The sequence below is a fragment of the Frieseomelitta varia genome, unplaced genomic scaffold, assembly GCF_011392965.1.
Source record: "Frieseomelitta varia isolate USP_RPSP 00005682 unplaced genomic scaffold, Fvar_1.2 scaffold_898, whole genome shotgun sequence".
NCBI classification, from domain to species: Eukaryota; Metazoa; Arthropoda; class Insecta; order Hymenoptera; family Apidae; genus Frieseomelitta; species Frieseomelitta varia.
The window spans coordinates 83,478-104,311 of NW_025110698.1; the positions used below are offsets into that span (position 1 = coordinate 83,478).

At 35.0% G+C, this 20,834-nt stretch overlaps 4 protein-coding genes across 13 annotated transcripts in view; 3 read left to right on the top strand and 1 right to left on the bottom strand.

The window, feature by feature from the left end:
* The window catches only part of LOC122537263 (tubulin polyglutamylase TTLL5), a 39,129-nt gene extending 32,336 nt beyond the window's left edge, over nucleotides 1-6,793 (top strand). For 3 of the 6 annotated variants that reach the window (XM_043670291.1, XM_043670292.1, XM_043670296.1), the window contains 11 exons: nucleotides 3,167-3,273; nucleotides 3,533-3,746; nucleotides 4,039-4,295; nucleotides 4,371-4,570; nucleotides 4,644-4,873; nucleotides 4,948-5,143; nucleotides 5,206-5,371; nucleotides 5,449-5,589; nucleotides 5,677-5,836; nucleotides 5,897-6,063; nucleotides 6,152-6,793. In XM_043670291.1, coding sequence (XP_043526226.1) covers nucleotides 3,167-3,273; nucleotides 3,533-3,746; nucleotides 4,039-4,295; nucleotides 4,371-4,570; nucleotides 4,644-4,873; nucleotides 4,948-5,143; nucleotides 5,206-5,371; nucleotides 5,449-5,589; nucleotides 5,677-5,836; nucleotides 5,897-6,063; nucleotides 6,152-6,374 — 2,061 coding nt within the window. In that variant the 3' untranslated portion in view covers nucleotides 6,375-6,793. The remainder of the gene's footprint in view (nucleotides 1-3,166; nucleotides 3,274-3,532; nucleotides 3,747-4,038; nucleotides 4,296-4,370; nucleotides 4,571-4,643; nucleotides 4,874-4,947; nucleotides 5,144-5,205; nucleotides 5,372-5,448; nucleotides 5,590-5,676; nucleotides 5,837-5,896; nucleotides 6,064-6,151) is intronic. The other 3 variants (XM_043670295.1, XM_043670293.1, XM_043670294.1) reach the window with 3 other exon arrangements.
* A 2,023-nt stretch (nucleotides 6,794-8,816) lies between these two features.
* On the top strand, nucleotides 8,817-16,133 carry LOC122537264 (zinc finger imprinted 3-like). 3 transcript variants are annotated; one of them, XM_043670298.1, is made up of 6 exons: nucleotides 8,817-10,510; nucleotides 10,586-10,923; nucleotides 10,999-11,139; nucleotides 11,228-11,290; nucleotides 11,367-11,434; nucleotides 14,897-16,133. In XM_043670298.1, exons 2-6 carry the CDS (start codon nucleotides 10,591-10,593, stop codon nucleotides 16,041-16,043), a joined length of 1,752 nt encoding a protein of 583 aa, XP_043526233.1. In that variant the 5' UTR covers nucleotides 8,817-10,510; nucleotides 10,586-10,590; the 3' UTR covers nucleotides 16,044-16,133. The 3 variants fall into 3 exon arrangements, with proteins under 3 accessions (XP_043526233.1, XP_043526232.1, XP_043526234.1); XM_043670297.1 differs by lacking the exon at nucleotides 14,897-16,133 and adding an exon at nucleotides 13,000-14,796; XM_043670299.1 differs by lacking the exon at nucleotides 14,897-16,133 and adding an exon at nucleotides 11,908-13,134.
* A 1,542-nt stretch (nucleotides 16,134-17,675) lies between these two features.
* Nucleotides 17,676-19,639, top strand: LOC122537280. 2 transcript variants are annotated; one of them, XM_043670333.1, is made up of 7 exons: nucleotides 17,676-18,102; nucleotides 18,178-18,314; nucleotides 18,385-18,606; nucleotides 18,669-18,850; nucleotides 18,931-19,123; nucleotides 19,194-19,275; nucleotides 19,361-19,639. In XM_043670333.1, the coding sequence occupies exons 1-7, from the start codon at nucleotides 17,825-17,827 to the stop codon at nucleotides 19,566-19,568; spliced, it is 1,302 nt and encodes a 433-aa protein (XP_043526268.1). In that variant the 5' UTR covers nucleotides 17,676-17,824; the 3' UTR covers nucleotides 19,569-19,639. The 2 variants fall into 2 exon arrangements, with proteins under 2 accessions (XP_043526268.1, XP_043526269.1); XM_043670334.1 differs by having other exon boundaries at nucleotides 18,385-18,608; nucleotides 18,671-18,850; nucleotides 19,194-19,521.
* A 176-nt stretch (nucleotides 19,640-19,815) lies between these two features.
* On the bottom strand, nucleotides 19,816-20,803 carry LOC122537289 (SAYSvFN domain-containing protein 1). Of its 2 annotated transcripts, XM_043670350.1 has the most exons (3): nucleotides 20,714-20,803; nucleotides 20,358-20,628; nucleotides 19,816-20,150 (listed from the first exon to the last, which is right to left on the bottom strand). In XM_043670350.1, the coding sequence occupies exons 2-3, from the start codon at nucleotides 20,532-20,534 to the stop codon at nucleotides 19,827-19,829; spliced, it is 501 nt and encodes a 166-aa protein (XP_043526285.1). In that variant the 5' UTR covers nucleotides 20,535-20,628; nucleotides 20,714-20,803; the 3' UTR covers nucleotides 19,816-19,826. The 2 variants fall into 2 exon arrangements, with proteins under 2 accessions (XP_043526285.1, XP_043526286.1); XM_043670351.1 differs by lacking the exon at nucleotides 20,714-20,803 and having other exon boundaries at nucleotides 20,021-20,157; nucleotides 20,358-20,691.
* Between the last annotated feature and the right edge of the window lie 31 nt (nucleotides 20,804-20,834).

Consider the following 20,834-nt stretch of genomic DNA (forward strand, 5'->3'; position numbering starts at 1 on the left):
GAGGAGTATGGTATCGAATTACGATGAGGTCGATCTTCATTAGAGTCAATTGATATGATCTACATTCGCTACGATCGCTAGATCACGTGCCTCTCGCGATCGTCGGTGCTCCTTTATCGAGCTTAGCTCATCATACGCAAATATGCGTGGCGCCGCGATGCTGCACCTAGAACCGTGTGAATTATTCGCCAAACTTTCTATGTCACGTGAAAATCTTGCACGCGTGTAGAAGAATGTCGTTTGTACATTTTTAATACAAACAACCAAATTTAAACTAAGAATATGTTTGTTTCAATTCCTATACAATAATAAATTATAGATTTTTTACCTATTTTATATATATATGTAAATTTTATCTATATCTATATCCATATCTATTATCTATATGTAACATATTGTTGGATTCTGTGTAATGGAGTCAATACACTTACAATTTAGAAGAGTTTATTCCCTTACAGTCGTGGTCTTGTATGAAATAGAATGATACAGAATGATTTACAACGTTTAATGCTCTTGAATATGATATGGAATGATTTGGAACGTTTGATGCTTTTAATGATATAGAATGTCTCTATAATGATTTAGAATGTTTTATGCTATCGAATGTCTCTAAAGCATGTCCTTCTATATATTTGGTTATCATCATCAAGTGGAAGAGGAAGGAGCATAGATGATTAACTGTTGGATCATGCCCTTATGACTAACTATTCACAGTCCACTTTTATGTAGACTGTTGCTAGCTCATTGTCAGTATTTGCATGGATTCAATATTGGGGTTGGTCATCCAACAATATATTTAAATATATACAAATATGGAAAATCTAAATTTTGTTTCAATACCTATATTATGATAAATTATAAATTTTTTTACCTATTTTATATATATATATATCTAAATTTTATCTACATCTATATATCTGTATCTACATCCATATCTATTATCTATATATAACACATATCTAAATATGTTCGGCCTTACCGAACACTATGGAGGTGGGGTTCGCACCGCGAAGAACAAAACTCATCGAGCCAGGGAAAGCAATTTTACAATTTCTAATTTCTCGACGGCAGGGGTCTCCCGTGACCATATTTCATGTCCTTCGTTACCTTGCATCTTCTATTGTAGTCACACCGGACTACCAATTCCAAGGCTCGCGTCATACTCGACGGCAAAGGACACATCTTGGGACCGTTAGAAAGTGCAAATACTACTTTCTGGGACCGACCTCTTTCACATCTGGATGCAACTAGCATACCTCCCTAATCCCGTAACCATAGAATCCAGAGCTATGTAAGACCAAAGGGAAACAGGACAGTTAATGTTTTGGCAATTGTACAGTGCGCACAGAAGTTCCGGAACAACCCATCGACGTACGACAGGTCACGGCTCGACTATCAAACTCACTCAAATTTTATCATTTACGAAATCATCCTCTCTCTTACGACAATCTACATTACTCAATTCTAACAATCCAACCCTAAACCAACTCTATCTTGAACCAGATGACTTTCATTGACGTCGAAAGACAGCAAGCCACCGATCTGCTCAACGCTACTTATATGTCGAGGTCAGATCGGCACGCAACGATATATATATACATATATTAGAAATCTAAATTTTGTTTCAATACCTATATAATATATTTACAAATTTTTTACCTATTATATATATTATATATCTAAATTTTATCTATATCTATATCCATATTTATTATCTATATGTAACATATCCAAATATATATATATATATATATATTAAAAATCTAAATTTTGTTTCAATACCTATATAATATATTTACAAATTTTTTACCTATTTTATATATATATTATATATATATATATATATCTGTATTTATATCCATATCTATTATCTATATATAACACATATCTAAATATATATATATTAAAAATCTAAATTTTGTTTCAATACCTATATAATATATTTACAGATTTTTACCTATTATATATATATATATATAAAATTTTTAATACAGTCGAATACTAAAAATCTAAATTTAACGTATTTGTATATTTATGAATTAAATTATTTATTTATTATTAACTACTATTTATTATTCTATTTACAATAATAGTAATACTTTTTTTTTTCATTCTTAATACGTCGGCCATGGCCAACTCTCGATGGTAATGCGCAAGGCCAAGATTCAACCTTATTTGCATAAATTACTGTTGTAAAAGGACTAGGCACTGCTCCAATTCGGACAAGTCGTCTATGCCAACACCTGTACACTTAATTTACCTGTTCTCGCACGACGCAACACAATTCCCCACAAAGATGCGGAAGATCGCTTCGATCATTTGCCAGATCGGAAGAGAGAACATCGCTGAACGATATTCCAAGTTACTTACATACATTTGGAGAACGATCTGGGTTTAGATGCACTATTTACGAGAAGCCGTAAATTTCTCATCTCTTGTGTAAAAGCCACAAATGACTCTCCTGCAAGTTCGTGAATTCGGTCGTTAAAAATGTATTAGGAACAGTAGGACTCCTCGGACTCATCGGTTTTCCTGGTCGATTCGAAGCGAAGCGTTGGAAATTTGCATTCCAGGCTAAGTTTTCTCAAACTTCTCTCTACCAATCTTTCTTCTCCTTCAGCTGGCAATGAATCAAATCAGGGAAATGGCACGGATCTCCCAAGTTTCAGAAAGCTTCTCCCAAAGCGAGAAGATCCGTAATTCGTTCCTTTCAGTCATGTGAATGGACGACGTTGCTAATTGCGATCGTCTCGAACGTACTCGATGCTCAAACAAAAGTACATAATAAAGGCCGCACGTTATAATGCTGCCGTAGTCGTGATTTTTCTCTTTTATCACGTCGCTGTGTCCATTAGCGGATTAGTAATCCGCTCGCGTGGATTCCCTATGAAAAGTGACCGCAAGGTCGACGATGATACGTGCGAATGGCAATGCCGGCCGAATATTAAAAATATACCGACCACACGTGACCATAGGAAACAAGTTTTCACGCTTCCACATTTCGTCAAAATTTGCATCGAGTTACGAATGCCCACTTTTCGAGCATCAGGTTTTGCTAGCTTGATCATGGTTTCAATATGTGTGTTTCTACACAATCCTAAAAAAAAAAAAAAATAAAATAAAAAAAAGCTATAAATTGAAGTGTTTATTGGAATTATTTTTCCAGGTTCCTATGAACGAGATGGATTTCAACATCCTGTGGATGGGCAACCACCCGAAGCCAGACATTCTACGGAATTTAATGCCTCACCAGAAAGTGAACCATTTCCCAAGGTAAACGTAAGATCGATCGATGTTTGCGTGGGAAAATAAACATACAACTCCCAGGAAATCGAGCCAGTTCACGATCGTTTGGGGGGGGGGGGGGAATAAATCAGTCGAGTCGAGAATAAAAGAACGCGGTTATGTGTTTATCGTGGCACGTGCTAAAAATAATAACTAACGTCGTCGATAAAAAAAAAAAAAGTTTCGTTTCGGAGACACCATCGTTTAGTTCGGGAATTTTTATTAATTCCATTGATTCCCGTTGCAGATCGTACGAGATAACCCGCAAGGACCGATTGTACAAAAACATAGAGGCGATGCAACGCAGCAAAGGCCTACGAAATTTGGACTTCATACCGCAAACGTTTCTGTTGCCCAGCGAGTCGAGGGAATTACTCACGGCGCATTTCAGGTACCGCGGGCCCTGGATCGTCAAACCGAAAGCCAGTTCCCGCGGACGTGGCATTTATATTGTTAACAGTGTGAGCATAATAATTTCTAGGTATGAATTTAGATAACGTGGCCTGCACCTGCATGCTTGTTTTCACACACCGTCGTACTCAACGTGTATCGTGATAAGAAGAGTCGTGCGACGTGTTTATGGTAGTGAATTGGACATTGTCGAATCTTTGTAAAATTCGTAGCTACGAATATTTTCTTTTTTTTTCCATATATATATTTAGCGTGGCTACGTTGCTCCGAATTTTTTTCTATATACATATTTATTGTGTTTGTTCTACTTGATGCCGAACCATGCACGTTTTATGCTTGCAGCCAGAAAAGATTCTTACGGACGAATCTGTGATCGTTGCACAGTACATAAATAATCCGCTTCTGGTCGACGGGCACAAATGCGACTTACGGCTGTACGTGGCCGTGACGAATTACGATCCGCTGTTGATCTACCTGTACGAGGAGGGCTTAGTGAGATTCGCCACGGTGAAGTACGACGGTGGCAACCAGTATATCTGGAACCCCTGCATGCATTTGTGCAATTACAGCATCAACAAATTTCACGTGGACTACATAAAGTAAGCAGGATCGTCTTTTTCACGTCTCGTCAGAACGAGCATTATTCTCCTGATTATTTCCAAATTATCTTGCAGGAGCGAAGATCCAGACGCTGAGGATGTGGGCCACAAATGGACTTTGTCAGCGTTGCTTAGACATCTACGTTCGACGGGCCAGGACACGGAATTGTTGATGCAACGTATAGAGGATATCATCATAAAGTCGATTCTTGCAACTGCCTCTGGAATTGTCAGCGGAATCAAGCAATTTGTGAAATATCCGGAAGCATGTTTTGGTAAATTTTGCTTGCAATTTTGTCAAAGATTCAATGCTATGCAACTTAAATGTAAACTTTTAATAAATTGTAGAGCTATTTGGATTTGACATTTTAATCGACGACACGTTGAAACCATGGTTGTTGGAAGTGAATTTAACGCCATCGTTGGGTTGTGATTCGCCGCTCGATGTTAGATTGAAATCGGCACTGATAGCCGATTTGCTTACTCTGGTTGGTATACCAGCGGTCGATCCAATGTTACGACCCCAAACTACACACCTGAACCGATCCACAGTAAATTCCACTAAAAGAATAGTCAACGTAAGTTTTACGCCGTGAGTTTTTGACTGAATATTCAGGTATCACGATTAAACGAGAAAGTCGTTTGATTATAGTGTAGGAGAGTACACTCGGCTGAAACATTGTCGCAAAGGAAAAAGAACGTTAGCAAAGGCAGTATCAATAAATCAGGATTAACGACCGAACAGCAACGAATAGTAGCGTCAGCGAAAGCTCAGTTCGAACGACGAGGAGGATTCGTCCGTATATTTCCCAGTCCAAAGTCGTGGGAAATGTACTCGCAGTATTTAGGTAAATGTTTCAAAGTAATTTTTTTAGTTCGAACGACGTCGAATATTATTTTGTACTTTTAGATCCAACCACGGGAATACCAATGGTCTCGGATCCTTTGGGACCCGGCAGAGTTCCACACCAGATCAATACGAATCACAATTTAATGTTGCACGAGCAACTATTTCCCGCAGCTAGTCGTACCACTGACTTTATCATTCCCGAGGTTACGTTGGACAGATTGTCTAGGTACTTTTGTGAAAATAACAAAAGATTTGAAAACCTATCCTTAAATAATAGTGTACAATTGGTATAACTCATTACAGGTACGAAAGATATGAGAGAGCTTTAGTAAAAGGGCACAAACAAAGTTTAGACCGCGGTAGTAGTAAAGAGAATATGGATACGGATAAGCATAAGTATAAGAGCCAAGTGGTGCAATCTATGCACGAAGGAAATAAACTTAGGTTGGTTACGTGATCGTTAGATCGTTAGAATTGCATAATCAATAAACTCCATAAACTCGTGTGTCACATAATTGACCAAATTTTCAGTCCTGGAGAAGCTAGGAAGGCCTTCGGTTTATATTTAGGACACGTATTGCGTAAAATATCGCAGCCCAGAGCGGATCCAGCATGCTGCGATCTTGTGATGAAATTTCTTCAACAATCAGCTAGTAATTTAAGGACACCATTCTTTTTTACGGTATGTCATGTAAGTACGTATGTTGTTTTAGAATTTTATACGCTTTAATCAAATTAATTTTTTACACAGTCACCAAGTAGTAAATTGAGCGATAAAGATCGTGCCGCCGTCACGGCTAAACAACTCTCGGACTTTTTACATTTGTACAATCGAGAAACAGATCTTTACGCGGATACAGTTGACCGTCCACGTACTGTTCCGAACCGTCTTTTCCAAAAATTTTTAACCACAGCAAGGTAAGTTTACTAATTAGTTTTTAGTCATTTCAGTTATAGTCTTAATTATCAACGATATCGTCTAATACACAGTTTAATTGTTAAATAGTGAACAAGATCTCGATGATATACTAATCCTACAGACGAGGCTATATAAATGCGCTCACAGTTTTTTGGGAAGAAGTGGTTTTGCTGGGAGTCTACCTGGTCCTAATTTACTGGGCTCTTTGCCCCACATCACGTCTCGCGTATATTCCAACGCCGCAACCAGCGAACAATGCAAATGTAATCAATCATCAATTACTAGGCCTATAAAAGCTGCGCGTACTTAGTTGTATAATGTGTGAATATTTGTTATAGATATGTTTGCTCGTTAAAAATACTATGTACGGCTGTTCTAGGACTTCCCAGTACAAGTGGACAATCATCCACGCATATATATATATATATACATATAATCTTAACGTTTCCCATATAAATATAGTAAAGAAAATCATCACAAAACTAATATTTTGGGTACGCTTAAAAAGCGCTTTAATATTCGCTTATTTATTATAAAGTAGAAAAAAAAGAATATCATTATACGATATACTTCCAACGAATAATATCTCGAGCCTTTTTAAGGAAGTTTTCCTGGTCTCTCTAATCGAGTTCATATTCTTACATAACGATTTTATCTTAAAACTAGTCTTCAGCATCAAAGATTCGAAGCTAGATAGGGAATAATCTTAAAATAAAAAGAAAAAAGAAACTCACGAATTTAGATTTTGCGAGTTTTAATCGTATGAAATACGTGTGGCCAATTAAAATTGAATCGTTTTAAGGTACAGCAGGAATTTTAAAGAATAAATAATTCAATTAATACATTTTAAGAAAGATACACATTATCGGCCTACATGATAGGCAATTAATATTCACCTTTTGAAATGAAATTATCAAATCAAATTTATTAATTGTGAGAAATCTTTTACAACTTTACGAAGCTATTCAGTTTGTCATGTTTCGTTTGTCAATCATATATAAGTTATTCGAGTATGTAATTTTAGATAGATCGGCCCAAAACTGAATTTCACTTGGTTAAAATATAAGCGTTCTATCAGAAATTCGAGAGATATTTTAGTAATTAATTATCGTTTTTAACAATTTTATCAAAGATGTTCCTATTTAAGTTAAATATTTTCACTTAATTAAAAAATACATTTATTTGAAATGCTTTTCTATGTCTAGTCAAGTTGAGGGCAAGCACATAGAAAATTAACATGTGTTCTCCGGTTTATTTATTTCGTTTTTTTCTTTCTTGTACGTTGTAATCTTATTGAGCAACATTTCATTAAATTCGTCCATAAAGGATCTAGAGATTAGACGTAGGGTATAATAGTTTAAAAAGAAATTACGAACACTCAACGAATTGTACTTTTGCGAATATATACATAGTCCAGAAGAAAAGATAAAGGTTTAACAATTTTTTCGAGATCAATTTTTCAAAGTGTAACAAAATGAATGATTAATCAATTTGAACTAGACTCGCCGTAAAATGCAAGATGTACTTTTGTAGAGTAATAGCGGTACATCTACTTGTATAATTTTGAGTCTGCAATACGCCTGATAGTATTATAAGTTAATGCGCGTTCAGTTTGAAAGAAACATATACCACGATTTTCACGATATGGTTGCTAAATAGAAAATGGGAAATGTTTGTCGAGCACGATTGGCAGGTACCAATCCATTAGATTAAAATCATATAGGTCTTATCCATCCATACAATGCCGTCAGTATTTAATACAAGGATTTACAGCTTATTCTTCCAACAAATGTAATACCATTCGCATTTTACAAGCTTTATAATATTGCACGCGAGAGAAAGAAGAGAGAAACATTGTATTTTTCCATTTGCGTTATTCGATTGAAATACGAAATATTGGTACACATGTATTCAACTCATTTGCTGTGATACAATCGTATATGACGACATAGGTATCAGTTGATCTTTAACTCAATGGCATTCAACATAATGTATAACACAGTTATCGCAGTGGGTTGATCTCATACATGAGACTTGATATTATCCCTTGCTAAGCACAAAGAAAGCTATACGATGCTCGTCATAGCACGGAGAATATTGTTATTGCATAATTGCATTAATAGCTTGATATGTTGTAATCGGTTAAGCGTCGATATCACCTAAAGGAGGAACTACAACGAGTAGATTTAAATATCTGGTTCTAAATGCATGTTGATCATGTTAAGTGTTCTGTCCCGTTAAATTTCATCTTTTTTTATTAACCTTTATTTATAATACAATACGTCTTGTTCGCATAAGTTTAGTAAAAGTATTATTTATATATACATATTTGTGTAAAGCGACGAGATATTATTTTTTAGTTCATACAATATTATCTTTTTCATATATACAACGTTTATTATATTTCATTGCCTAAATTTATATTTGCATCGTACGTCATAATATGTTTCACAAAATAATACTCAAGCATTATTAGTTCAATATTCGCTGTTTGCGTCCATCCTTAAATATATGAAGTATTGATGTCGTGAATCAAGATTATCACACGCGAAGTGGTACATACTGCCATTATTTTGTAAACATATCTTTCCTTTACAACTGTAGTGTATTTTCTTATATTGTGACTAGTTTCATTTAAATAGACATGCATTTGCATATTCGAAACATATTCGTTGTGACGTGTAAAAGTAAAAAGTGCACAACAGTTTCACTTACATAAGATTATTATTAATTAATGATTGTTTTACGAGGAAATTTAAGAATATAAGATTATTATTAATTAATGATTGTTTTACGAGGAAATTTAAGAATATAATTTTACGACGGTCGTATGTGTTTTAAACGTTTTCCTGCTTTCGTAAAACGGCTAGCAATAAATGTACAATTATAGCAAAGAAGGAGTAAGTATTGTCGAAAATAAAATTTACACGAATCGAAGGAAGGCACGAAATGTTAGGGAGCTTTTTAATATACCATTGCCAATACACGTGTAATTAACGTATCGTTCTTGTATTTAAATGTTCACAATCTGTTATGCCAAATGCTTTCTGTATTCGTGTATGCGAAATATTTATTACGATGCGTGATTGCAAATTTTTTTTAAGAAGATATAGATATCAATTCATGCGTATAATGTCCAATGAAAATTCTTTTCTTGTCTCATCAATCAATGAAGTTTTTGTTTTCGAATCTTATGCAGTAAGTTTGTTGAAACGAATTTCGGAACGTAATTACTTGTATTTGTTTCATTGATGTAATTACTTTAATCACAAGGATACGATGAATTTAAACGCAATAGTAAAAGTCGTCGGGGACGGTAAAATTAGCAGATGTATATAAAGAAGAAATTGTTATTACATACCTCTGTGTTGCATATGCAACACTCCCTTCCTACCTGTGATTTGTAAAATTTACTAGTCAGCTTACTGCATTTACTACAAATAAAATATTGTAAGAAAATAATCGCTATGTACAACTATTTTATTATAATCATCGAGTATAGAAAATACGATCGTTACTCGGAAATATAACAACATCGAAACACCGGTAAAGAAAAAAAGAAAGAAAGAAAGAAAGAAATATCGAATAAAACGAAAGAAACTGCAGTTAAGCAAATTTATCATTGTTAAAAATTTATTGTTATGTTGATTGTTATATGACCGAGTACTGTGCAGCCTTCTTAGGTCTTGAATATTTAAATGATATCGAAAAAGCACCGATTGTATGTACCTATAAGCATACATATTTTCGCATTGTAAAATTCTTCAAATTCAAGTATTCGAAATAAAACGCAATGAATCAGGATACGCATTCATGCTTTTTAATGTACCTGAATTGAACATAGAAATTTGAATTTGTACGAAAGCGCTCTTCTTGGTTCGACAAGTTCGCCACTAGATGGCAGTGAAAATCAAATATTTCTCCCTAGAGATTAATTCCCTAGATTTTTCTTAGAAATTAAAGTAGTGATTATAACGACACTTTCTATCGGTTTGTCTGTAAAAGTTTGTTTGCACCATCATGTCGGGGAAAATTTCGTGAATTTTTGGCAAATTACTAGGATTAGAAAGTAAAATTTGATTAAACTAAAGTTTAGTAGACAAACGATCACGTATACGTAACAATACCTTTTCCTTTGCTTTTTCTTTGATTGTGTAACGAAATTACTCGGCGCGAAAATGACACATAAAGAGGTGAAAATTTGTAAACATGACGATGCTATCATTAATTCAAGGAGCTGAATGAATTTATCTCCGTGAATGATTAATAATAGAAGAGCGATGATTTGAATTTTTGAAGAATAAAATACATGTCGAATGTAATAAACGGTATAGTGTTTGTGATATTTGAAAGAAAATGAAATTCTGACACCAAGCAAAGTTTAACTTATAATTATTGTAAAGGGGCTAAACTACATTTATATTTTTATAAAAGTATTTTTTTTTTGTAAGTACATTGTTTTTACAATATCTCAATAAAATCAATATTGCATCATTAACAAGACTTGATTTAACACACTAGGTACAATGGAATCTGACAGTTCTGTCATGTTGGAATCATGCGGGGAACATTCAATTTTAATTCAAACAGTAAAAGATATGGTGAATGAGAATACGCGTGCTGAATTAGAAAATGAGGAAGAAGGATTTTTCGTCGTAACAGATGTTCAGGATGAACAACAAAATATGACGGAAGTATCAAACGAAGAATCAACAGTAACACAGTCTGATGATCAGTTTTCATGGTCTAATTTATGTAGAATATGTGCTAATGTTAATGATCATTTAATTCCAATATTTGATGGAGAAGGTTTACAACATGACTTATGTAATAAAATACATAAATATCTACCAATATGTGTACGCATTTATTTTCTTATTGTGTATCACTTTTATGCGTAATGTATGTAACATCATGTAAATTACGTTTCATAGGTATCTGAAAATGATGTACTCCCATTGCAATTATGTTATCATTGTGCTGCTACATTACTAGCCTGGCATGAATTATCAGAAGGATGCCTGAACGCAGAAAGAAGATTATTGGAGATGCAAGATGCTTTCCAGGAAAAGCAGGTATACAAGATAAGAAAGTTATCTATAAAAAAAAATTACTTAATTATTCCAAAAGAAAATCTTTTTTAAATCTGTATTGATTTTCCAGGGATCAGAAGGATTAGAAACTTCTACGCAGGACACATCTGTACCTAATATAACAGAATCACTTGTGAGTGTAAAAATAGTACAAATAATTTTCATCAATGCTTTTTCAATGTATTTTAAGGTGGTTCCTTTAATTACAGCATCAACAGCAAGAAATTGTTGAAAAGGATGAAGTCTCTGAGAATTCAGCTGTTGATGATTCTGGCAGGTAATGAACTTTTTTTATTTAAAAAAAAAGAAAAAAAACTATAGACAAATTGGAGTTATATACATGTGTAATTGAACGTGCAGAAAATATGCCCAATATAAATAACATTAAACTTAGTAGTTAAAATTTTCATAAAATCGATTTTAATAACGAGCACATGGATAAAAAAAAATTTTTTAGTGCAAATGAAACAAATACTGTTAAAGAATGCTTTGTGTATTTCAATTTGGAGTATGGAACAAGGATTACTGTGATTTCTTTAAATCAAAACATTTACATATAGTTGTGCGCAAAGACTATTGCAAGTGGTCTATACAAACGTCCTGAAACAATGATGTATGACTATGAGATTAAGGATTGCCAAGAAAAATAATCTTAACTTTTTCAAGTGCCGTTGATAATTGGATTGAACAAGAACAATCTTCTACGTCGTATAGCTGCAAATTCGGAGTCAAGTATTGACTGTTTTGCAGGTCCAGTAGTATGCGAACACCGTTTAAGATGTTCCTAGATATGCAGAATGTCTTTCGGAAGTCACACAGAAAAAAGTGCCAGCTCCAAGAAAGAAAGCCTACAGACAATGGAGATTGCGAGTCAGTGTGGATTACCGTCATGAATTCGACGCTTGATCAGCCTGCTATAATGTCTGATCAACTGCAAGACAGTGATGTCACTATAAAGGAAGAGGTGTGTCAAATGTATAATTCAGACAATATCGAAAAGTTGAAACTGGACAATGGGAAACCAACAGATTCTCCAAATACAAAAAATGGAAGTAAAAAGGCGAGAGGAAAATGTAAAGCTTGTTCCAACAATTCGAAAAGCTCGAGCGATCTTTGTGAACATATGAAGAGTAAAGCTAACGTTGATGTTCAAGAGTCTTACCAATGCGTCGAATGTGGAAAATGTTTCAAGTTGAAGGATTCCTTTCTCAGACACATGAGGATACATACGGATGAAAGGCCGTTCACTTGTCACGTGTGTGGGAAACAATTTAGGGACTCTGGTGGTCTCTCTAGACATTTAAAGGACGTACACGCGAAACTGAAGAATTTCACGTGCGACATATGCAATAAATCTTTCGCATCGAAAGCTACGAGAGAGGATCATCGTCGAACTCACACCGGCGAAAGACCCTATGTATGTGACTCGTGCGGAAAGACGTTTAAATCAAAAGCTTCCTTGTATATTCATAGTAAATTACACACGGACGAGTTTCCACATCCTTGCTCTTATTGTAATAAAAAGTTTCGCAGAAGGCAGGAGATGTTGGCTCACGTGACCACTCACACAGGAGAGAAAAATTACGGTTGCGACGTGTGTTCGAAAAGATTTCGAGTGAAATCGGAACTCGTTAGACATAAGCTAATTCACTCTGAAACTAAGCCCTTCGTTTGTGTTGAATGTGGACTCGCTTTTCGACAGAAACGTTACTTGAATAATCATATTAAAAGCAGACATATTGAAACTTTACGAGCATGCTAATATGCTCTGCTCAGGCAAATTCTTCGAATTTTCCAATAGGCAGAAAGCATTCAAATCTGGTACATTTATTATTTTTCCAGGTTTGGTCTACCTCAGAAGAGATCCTTCGCGGCATATTGCTCGTGGCAGCAAACATTCAATGAGACGAACTTGAAAGAAAGTAGAAAAGAACGAATTAGCGACAATGAGGATAATTCATTTGATAGTTTTTACAATGCAGATCTAGATATGAGAAAAATGGTGAAAGTAATGCTACCTCCTTTAAATGAAATTGCTACTTCATTGAAAAACCAATACACGTGCAAACACTGTTGTCGAATCTTCGAAGGGAAATACCACTTGACGCGACATATACCCGAATGTAAAAGCACGACCGGAAGCTCCACTGAATGCAGCGCACCAAATGCAGAAGATACAAACAAAGGGGACAAAGATCGAGAAGATTTGAAATGCAAGAAAACCAAACTTGGAACATATCCGTGTATGTACTGCGACTATACGGTCAAGCAAAAGAAACTGCTGGAGTTACATTTATTGGACTCGCACGCGGAGTTTGCCAGAAAGAAGGATAAAAAGTTGAAATGTGCCGACAGAGAAATGGTGATGCGCGCCAAAATGGAAGTCGACGGGAAGATCTATTATCATTGCAACGAGTGTGGGAAGAATCTCTATTCGCCTTACACGTTCTTCTGGCACGTGCGTATACACACCGGGGAACGGTCGTACACTTGTCACCTCTGTGGCAAACAGTTTCGCATAAATCAAGGACTGGCGAGACACTTGCGAGACACGCACGCCGGCATAAAGAACTTTCCCTGCGACGTTTGCGGCCGAATGTTTTCGACGAAACGAAGCGCGGAGGATCACAAACGCATCCATACCGGCGAACGACCATACATTTGCAACATTTGCGGGAAGTCGTTCAAGCAGAAAGCCTCTCTGTTCGTGCACAATCGCACTCACTCGGACGTGTTCCCCTTTAAATGCAATTACTGCGATCAGAACTTTCGCACGAGGCCGTCGCTCGCGTTGCACATAAAGAAACACACCGGCGAGAAACCGCACGCTTGCGATATATGCAGCCGACGTTTCCGTATAAAATACGAGCTGAAACGTCATCGTTTGATTCACTTCGACGATAAACCATGGCAGTGCACAGAGTGCAACCTCTCGTTCCGACAGAAACGCTATTTAGTTAATCATAGGAAAGTTAATCACAATCCGCGGTTGACGTGAAGCAATGGAGGAAAATCTGATTCTAATATTGACCAATTGCAATTAAGAAAGCAATTAAGAAATAACTTGGGAATCACTTCTGAAAAATGTAAAGGACATGCGTCTGCGACGCGAACCTTGAAACAATGAAGTGGAATTGGTTCTTTTGAAAAAAGTAATCAACGTACTATAAATACGACCGTTGTGAGGAAGTACTTCCATTCTCGTATAATTTTCTAATTCATCGAGATATTTATGCAAGTGAAAGAAATTACACGCGTGCGTCACGATTGCGGGGATTGCGCATTCATTTCAGCGTTTGGCTTGAAACAGACGTGTTTATATTAAAGAATCTCGTTTGTAATATATGCGACTGATGTTTGTCATCCAGAGCATCATAAGAGATAAGCACAGAAGAATTCACACAGAAGGCATCTCTGCACGTTCACAAATCATTCCTCAGTTCTCCCGCTCGTAAATCCTCAAAGCTTTAAGGGGAAAACAAGAATTAGATAAACATATTTTCATAATGATGTCAAGCGAAAACCTTATTCTTGCGACACTACCTGTGGCAGATAATTTCTAATACTAAAGACAGTCATTAGTCATTATAAACGTATCCGTAACAATCAAAGGTCTTATATTTGTCCCGTGTGCAATGCGAAATTCAGTCAAGAAGGTTGCTCGAAGAGTCGCAGCAAGAATTTACCGAAAAACCTCTCACATTGGCGGTGATATGATATCGGAATGTTTATTTTACAGGTGGAAGGTCGAGTCTATTAGGTCTGACACTGTTGTGCAAATATCGACGGTCGAAAGCGAGAGTACGAACGTCGAGGAGGTAGAGTATATCCAATGTGCTCAATGCGACGTTTTCTTCGTGAACATGAAGTACTTCATAGATCACATGAACAACGAGCACGAGGCTCAAATGCACTATTGTCAGTATTGCAAACTGGTGTATCACGGTCAGGATAAGGATTTTGAAGATCACGTGTCGATGCACAATAGCAATTGCAAAGTAAAAGACATCACCGAGGAGGATGAAAGTTTGGGATGCACGAACGAAACGAGAAAAGAAGATAAAGATGATAAAAGATCGTTCGATCAGCAGACTGAGAAGCCTCCGTGTTACACTTGCAACCTGTGCGAGAGAAATTTTACAAAAAAGTCCGAATTGAAGAAGCACATAAACAGACACTCGGACATCAATCCGATCGAGAATCCAGATGAGACAGAGCTTGTTAATAAAGCGAAGCAAATAATCAACGATCGTGTATCATACAAGTGCGACATGTGTAAGAAGATTATATTCACAAAACGGGGATTTCTACGCCATATTCGCGTGCATTCTGACAAACGGCCCTGCAGATGCGAACTATGTGGAAAATCGTATCGTATCGAGCAGGATTTAGCTAGACACATACGAGACGTTCACGAGGGTTTGAAAAAATACGCCTGCGACATCTGCGGCCGGGCATTTGCGAACAAAGGAGCGAAAGACGATCATCGGAGGATTCACACCGGTGAACGGCCGTACGCGTGCGAACACTGTCCAAAAATGTTTCGAACTCTGAATTCTGTTTACATTCACAATCGCGTACACACGGATTATAAACCTCATAAATGCACGTATTGCGGGAAACATTTCAGAAGCAGGCAGAGGCTGACTCATCATGAAACTACGCATACAGGTATCAAAGCTTTTGCCTGTGAAATCTGTGGTAAAACGTTCTCTGTCAAAGGAGAAGTCGTGCGACATCGCGCGATACATAACGAAGAGAAACCTTTCGACTGTAAATGTGGAATGAAATTCGGTCAGAAGAGATACCTAAGAAATCATATAAAACAACATCATAAGGAAGCATCCTCGTGGTTATTAGCAGAATTATCGGGAAGTAGTAATTGAAGCGCAGGATATTGAAAGAAAGAATCATGCCTTATGAAAATTTTGAACACATGTTGCAAAGTAAAATGTACAGTTGGTTGGATATGCGTATGTACTTTATTTTATTTGTTACATGGGTTTTAGATGTCAATTTAAAACATTATACATCGAAAATTGAAGAAATGATAACGTGTATAATCATATGAAATATTTCTATACCCTTGTTGCATCTGATATTAAATTCATTTATATGAAAACAAAAGATTAATCCGGATGAAAAGAAAACGAAACAATATAAGGAAACAGAATCTTTTTACTGTTTAATATAATATTACTACATATTTAAGTATGCAGCATTATTATAAAATAAATCAATGTCAAATGTTCAGTTGCTGTGATATGACTTCAGTGTGTATATATGAGTGTATTATGTACAATATTATACATAAGTAAAACACATAAATATAGCGAATGTAAATTTTATATATAAGACAATTTTTATAAAGATAAAAAATATATCTCAGGAAACATACATATATGTAAAAAATAAATTATGCTTTTTATTCTTTTGTTTCCGATAAAATGTATACTTTCTTAAATCTAATTGAAACAATAAAAAAAGTAATATAAAAAATATATACATATATTTGACAATAAATTATAGTTGTCTTTTGTGGAAAAAATAGTTGAGCTCAAAAGTTGCATATTAAAAAGAATAAAATCCAACTATAAAAATTAAAATAGTATGTGAATCGCTTGAATAATCTTCAACATTGGAGGAACATAACATCTGGGTAAATACTTTTGTGTAGTTTTGTGAAGTTTGAAACAGCACATCTATAGTTAAAACAACCTTGCACGTACACGTAATACATCGAAAACTATTTATAAGCGAAACACCGTCATCATTATTGCCCGAAATAAGTTGCTCCACGCAAACATCGTGAAACATGGTGTTGTATTTATAAATATCATTTATAAATATAATTTATCTTACTTTAATAATTCTAATAAAATATATATATATATATATATTTTTTTTTTTTGAAACATTTTTAGGAAAAATTTCCTATTTCAGTATTAATATACAGATGTGCATAAACATGTGCAGTACCAATATCAATATTAATTTAATCAATTTAAATGATTAAAAGTTTGTTTTCATATTCGTAAAGCATTTCCAGCCATTTATATTTTTTTAACTGGATTTTTTGTTACGTTAAGAATGTTTTCTTCTTATCAATATAAATACAATATATAAACATGCACACATAATACCGTATGATTGTTAATCTGTGAGTTTCTTTCAATTCATTCGCACATGTCTATTGAGGATATAATAATCGAAGCGCTGGCAGAGAGGTGGAAAGCCGACGAGACTCACAAATATATCAGTCTTATCCCACGCAGTGTTAAAGTAAGTGGTCTACCGGAGACAACGGTAGACCCAGTCATGAGAATTTACATTGTGTGAACACTTTGACTCCGATTGAAGAACCAACGTTTTCCATGCTTTATCACAAAATATACTTCACTCTCTAAAACTGTTGGCATTTATTTTAGTCGATAATTTTGTGTGTTCCAATTCCTTTTTATTTGATAAATTCTGAATGAACTTGCGTGTCAATGGTATTCTCAACAGTCTCTTTTGTTATCTGATAAAAAAGTGATTTTCGCTTTCGAATATTTTCTCAAACAAACTCGATTGTTTCATTGAACAAATCGTGTTGGAAAAGAAGTGTTACGAACTATGACTGTTCCTAGTTGTTCAATTATTTAAAAGTGTATCCAGGATAGTCAATATGCAGCGGGTTCTTAGCTTTCAAATGGCTCGTGGGCTCAGCGAGTCTAGCGAGTTTGTGACAAAACGTATGTGTTTTTCGTTAATATTCTCCGTCGGTTTTCTATCGCTGTTGGGTGGATTTTTACTCGGTCGTTTCGCCACGCAAAGAGCTATAGAGTTTCGGGCAGAAAAGAAACGCCTCGAGTTAGCGGGGAATGGTTTAGAAAACAGCGAGTATCTCCAACATCTGATGCTCGAACAATTGGAAAGGGCGCCTCTTGATCCTGATTTTGAAATGTACGTTCATCCTTTACTCTTCTTAATCTTTTAACTCTCGACTCTTACAATTATATCGAAACATTTATAAAATAGGAAATGGGACTATTTCAATTTAAAAGACAATGACATGCGTCAAGTGAATAAGATTCTATCGAATTTGTCACTTATTGAAAAGGTTGTCGAACATCAATCGTGCATCGTGGCAACCGCGAGAGGGTCCAGAGAATCTGGTGAGTTATCCTCCGATTTTTACGTTACTTCTCATACATGAATTGCAACGTTTTACTTTTAAATGTTCAGATAGGTACGTAGTTTTATCGACTAGCGGTGAAGGTGTCGGTGTCGCTTTAGAATTGGCAAAAATTTTCAATCAAATTCAGGGAGAATACAGATGGAGACCTCGTAGATCCATTATCATTTGTTTATTCTCGGGATCTTTGAATTCTTGTCCAGAGATATTGTCCAACCTTATGCCTCATAAAATTGTGGCTTATATCGTAGTACATCGCCAAGTTTTACAAGGTTTGTTGTTACAGAAAAGTTGAAGGTGATTAATTATAAACACAGGTTTTAATTAATTGCAGACAAAAGCCATTTTATTGTATCTGGATCAGACATTATACAATCCATGGTTTTAGAATCTGCTAGCATTGTAAAAAATTGGTTTTCTTACAACAGTTACTTATTGCCCTTAAACGACATATTTTATAACGTTTCAACTTCCCGGCTAGATTTAAACGTACCTCACGCAGTACTGTCTTTTATGGTAAACAATAGCAATAATTACAAATGTTTATATAAAAGACAATTCTTATTGTATATCTTTTACACGTGTCTATTTTATAGGACAATGATATCACACGCAATGTCAATCATCATGAAAGAGAAATGCATAAGATAGTTTTAGCACAAATAGTTGGTCATACTATTTGGAGGTTCTCTGAATGTTTAATAATAAAATGGAATCCAAGTTATTTTAATAAGACTGTGTCTGAAGCATTAAAATCTATAAACAATACTGAATTATTGGAAGTTAAAGGTATGAAATACAATAATACTTTGATTTCTATGATATTCAATAAGATTGAACCTTTTCTTTTCTTTTTTAGAAAAAATGCAACAAACCGTGGATAAATTGTTAACTAGCATTAAAGTTTTTAATAAAAAGATTGATGCAATTGATAACATCAAGTATGTAATTTTCACAGGTCATATAAAATTCTTATACATACTGCAACATTTCAGAAATATAAAGAATATTTTTTTTCTGTTACAGTACCATTGACACAAGAATACTAAATGATTTGCTGATGGAGTTGGATAGAATTCTCCTATGTCCTAATGAGCAGAATGAATCCAGAACTGATTGGACAAAATTTTCTAAATTGAGTCAAGAACCTTTCAACAAAATCATAATATATGTTAATGAAGTGGCAAAGTGTTATGAAAGTGCTATACAACTTTTAACTATACAAAATCGATAGAGAAAATATAAAAGTACAAAATTTTAGATATAAAACTGTCTTTTGAAATGACTGTGGTAACATTCAATAATTATTATTGACGTTTTTTTTACACTTTTACCAAATACTTAGCTTAATTTTTTATTTTGGAGTTCCTATTTTTCATTTGCATATCTTGTAAATTACACAGACACAAACATTTATACACAAACAAGTACAAAGTATGTATTATTTTTGCCTGTGATAAATTAGATCGATTTAAACGTTCTGTCATTTAAATTAATGTACGCTTCCCATGCCGTATCTTATTTCTCTCTCAAATTGCGAAGCATCAAGTGTTCCTTCGATGGCTTTGCAGTTTGGATTAAATACAGAGTAAGCGCTCAGTTCGCCTGACTTTTTTGGTCTAGATCGGGTATTTAGGCAAATAAATATTAACGTAGATAGAATAAAATATACTGCTCCAAATTCATATTCAATTGCAATTATATATAAGGTGCCCCATAAAAGAAAATACAGTAGATACGTTATTATTTTTAATACTGTATACTGTGATTGCTCTACACTATCATCTGAACAGGTACTTTCCACATCCTGGTTATCCTGCAACCTTCTTATTCTTAATCATACTATATCTGTTGTATAAATTGTACAATATGTATTATTTCCATTATTTATATAAATGCATTTGTCGAGCATTGTCAATATTAATGATATTTTACGACAATATTTACACTGCATAAAACACGTCTACGTAACACAGCTAGTAACATTCAATGTATCTTTACGTCATGCGTAACATAACCCTACCTTGACATCGGGTATCAATGGTGCTGCCACTGAAGAATCTTCAGCCGATTTAATTCTATTCCACGGTAAGACAGTTTTTATCGCATTTTTAATAGATTCTGTCATTTCTTCCCTTTGTCTACGCCGTCTATAAGCCTCGAGTCTCTCCTTTATGTCACTTCCAGCCATATTGAACATCGCCAACCATGTCTTATCGAGCACGTTACATTACAGTTGCATTCGATTTACGATAAAACGATCATTTTGCAAAATGATTGGTCGCTCATTGGAACTGCATTGTTTGTTATTGGTTCGCGGATTAATCCACGGTTCAAAAATTGAAATTTGATGGAACGAAGTTAGTCTAATATACATACGTGTATTGGTTAATTTGTTTCACCTGACGAGCAAACCGATATTATGATAAACAACGTGATCTTAGAAGATCTTAGAAAAGATAGACAAACGTGTGTTTTTATTAAAACAGTATCAATGGAG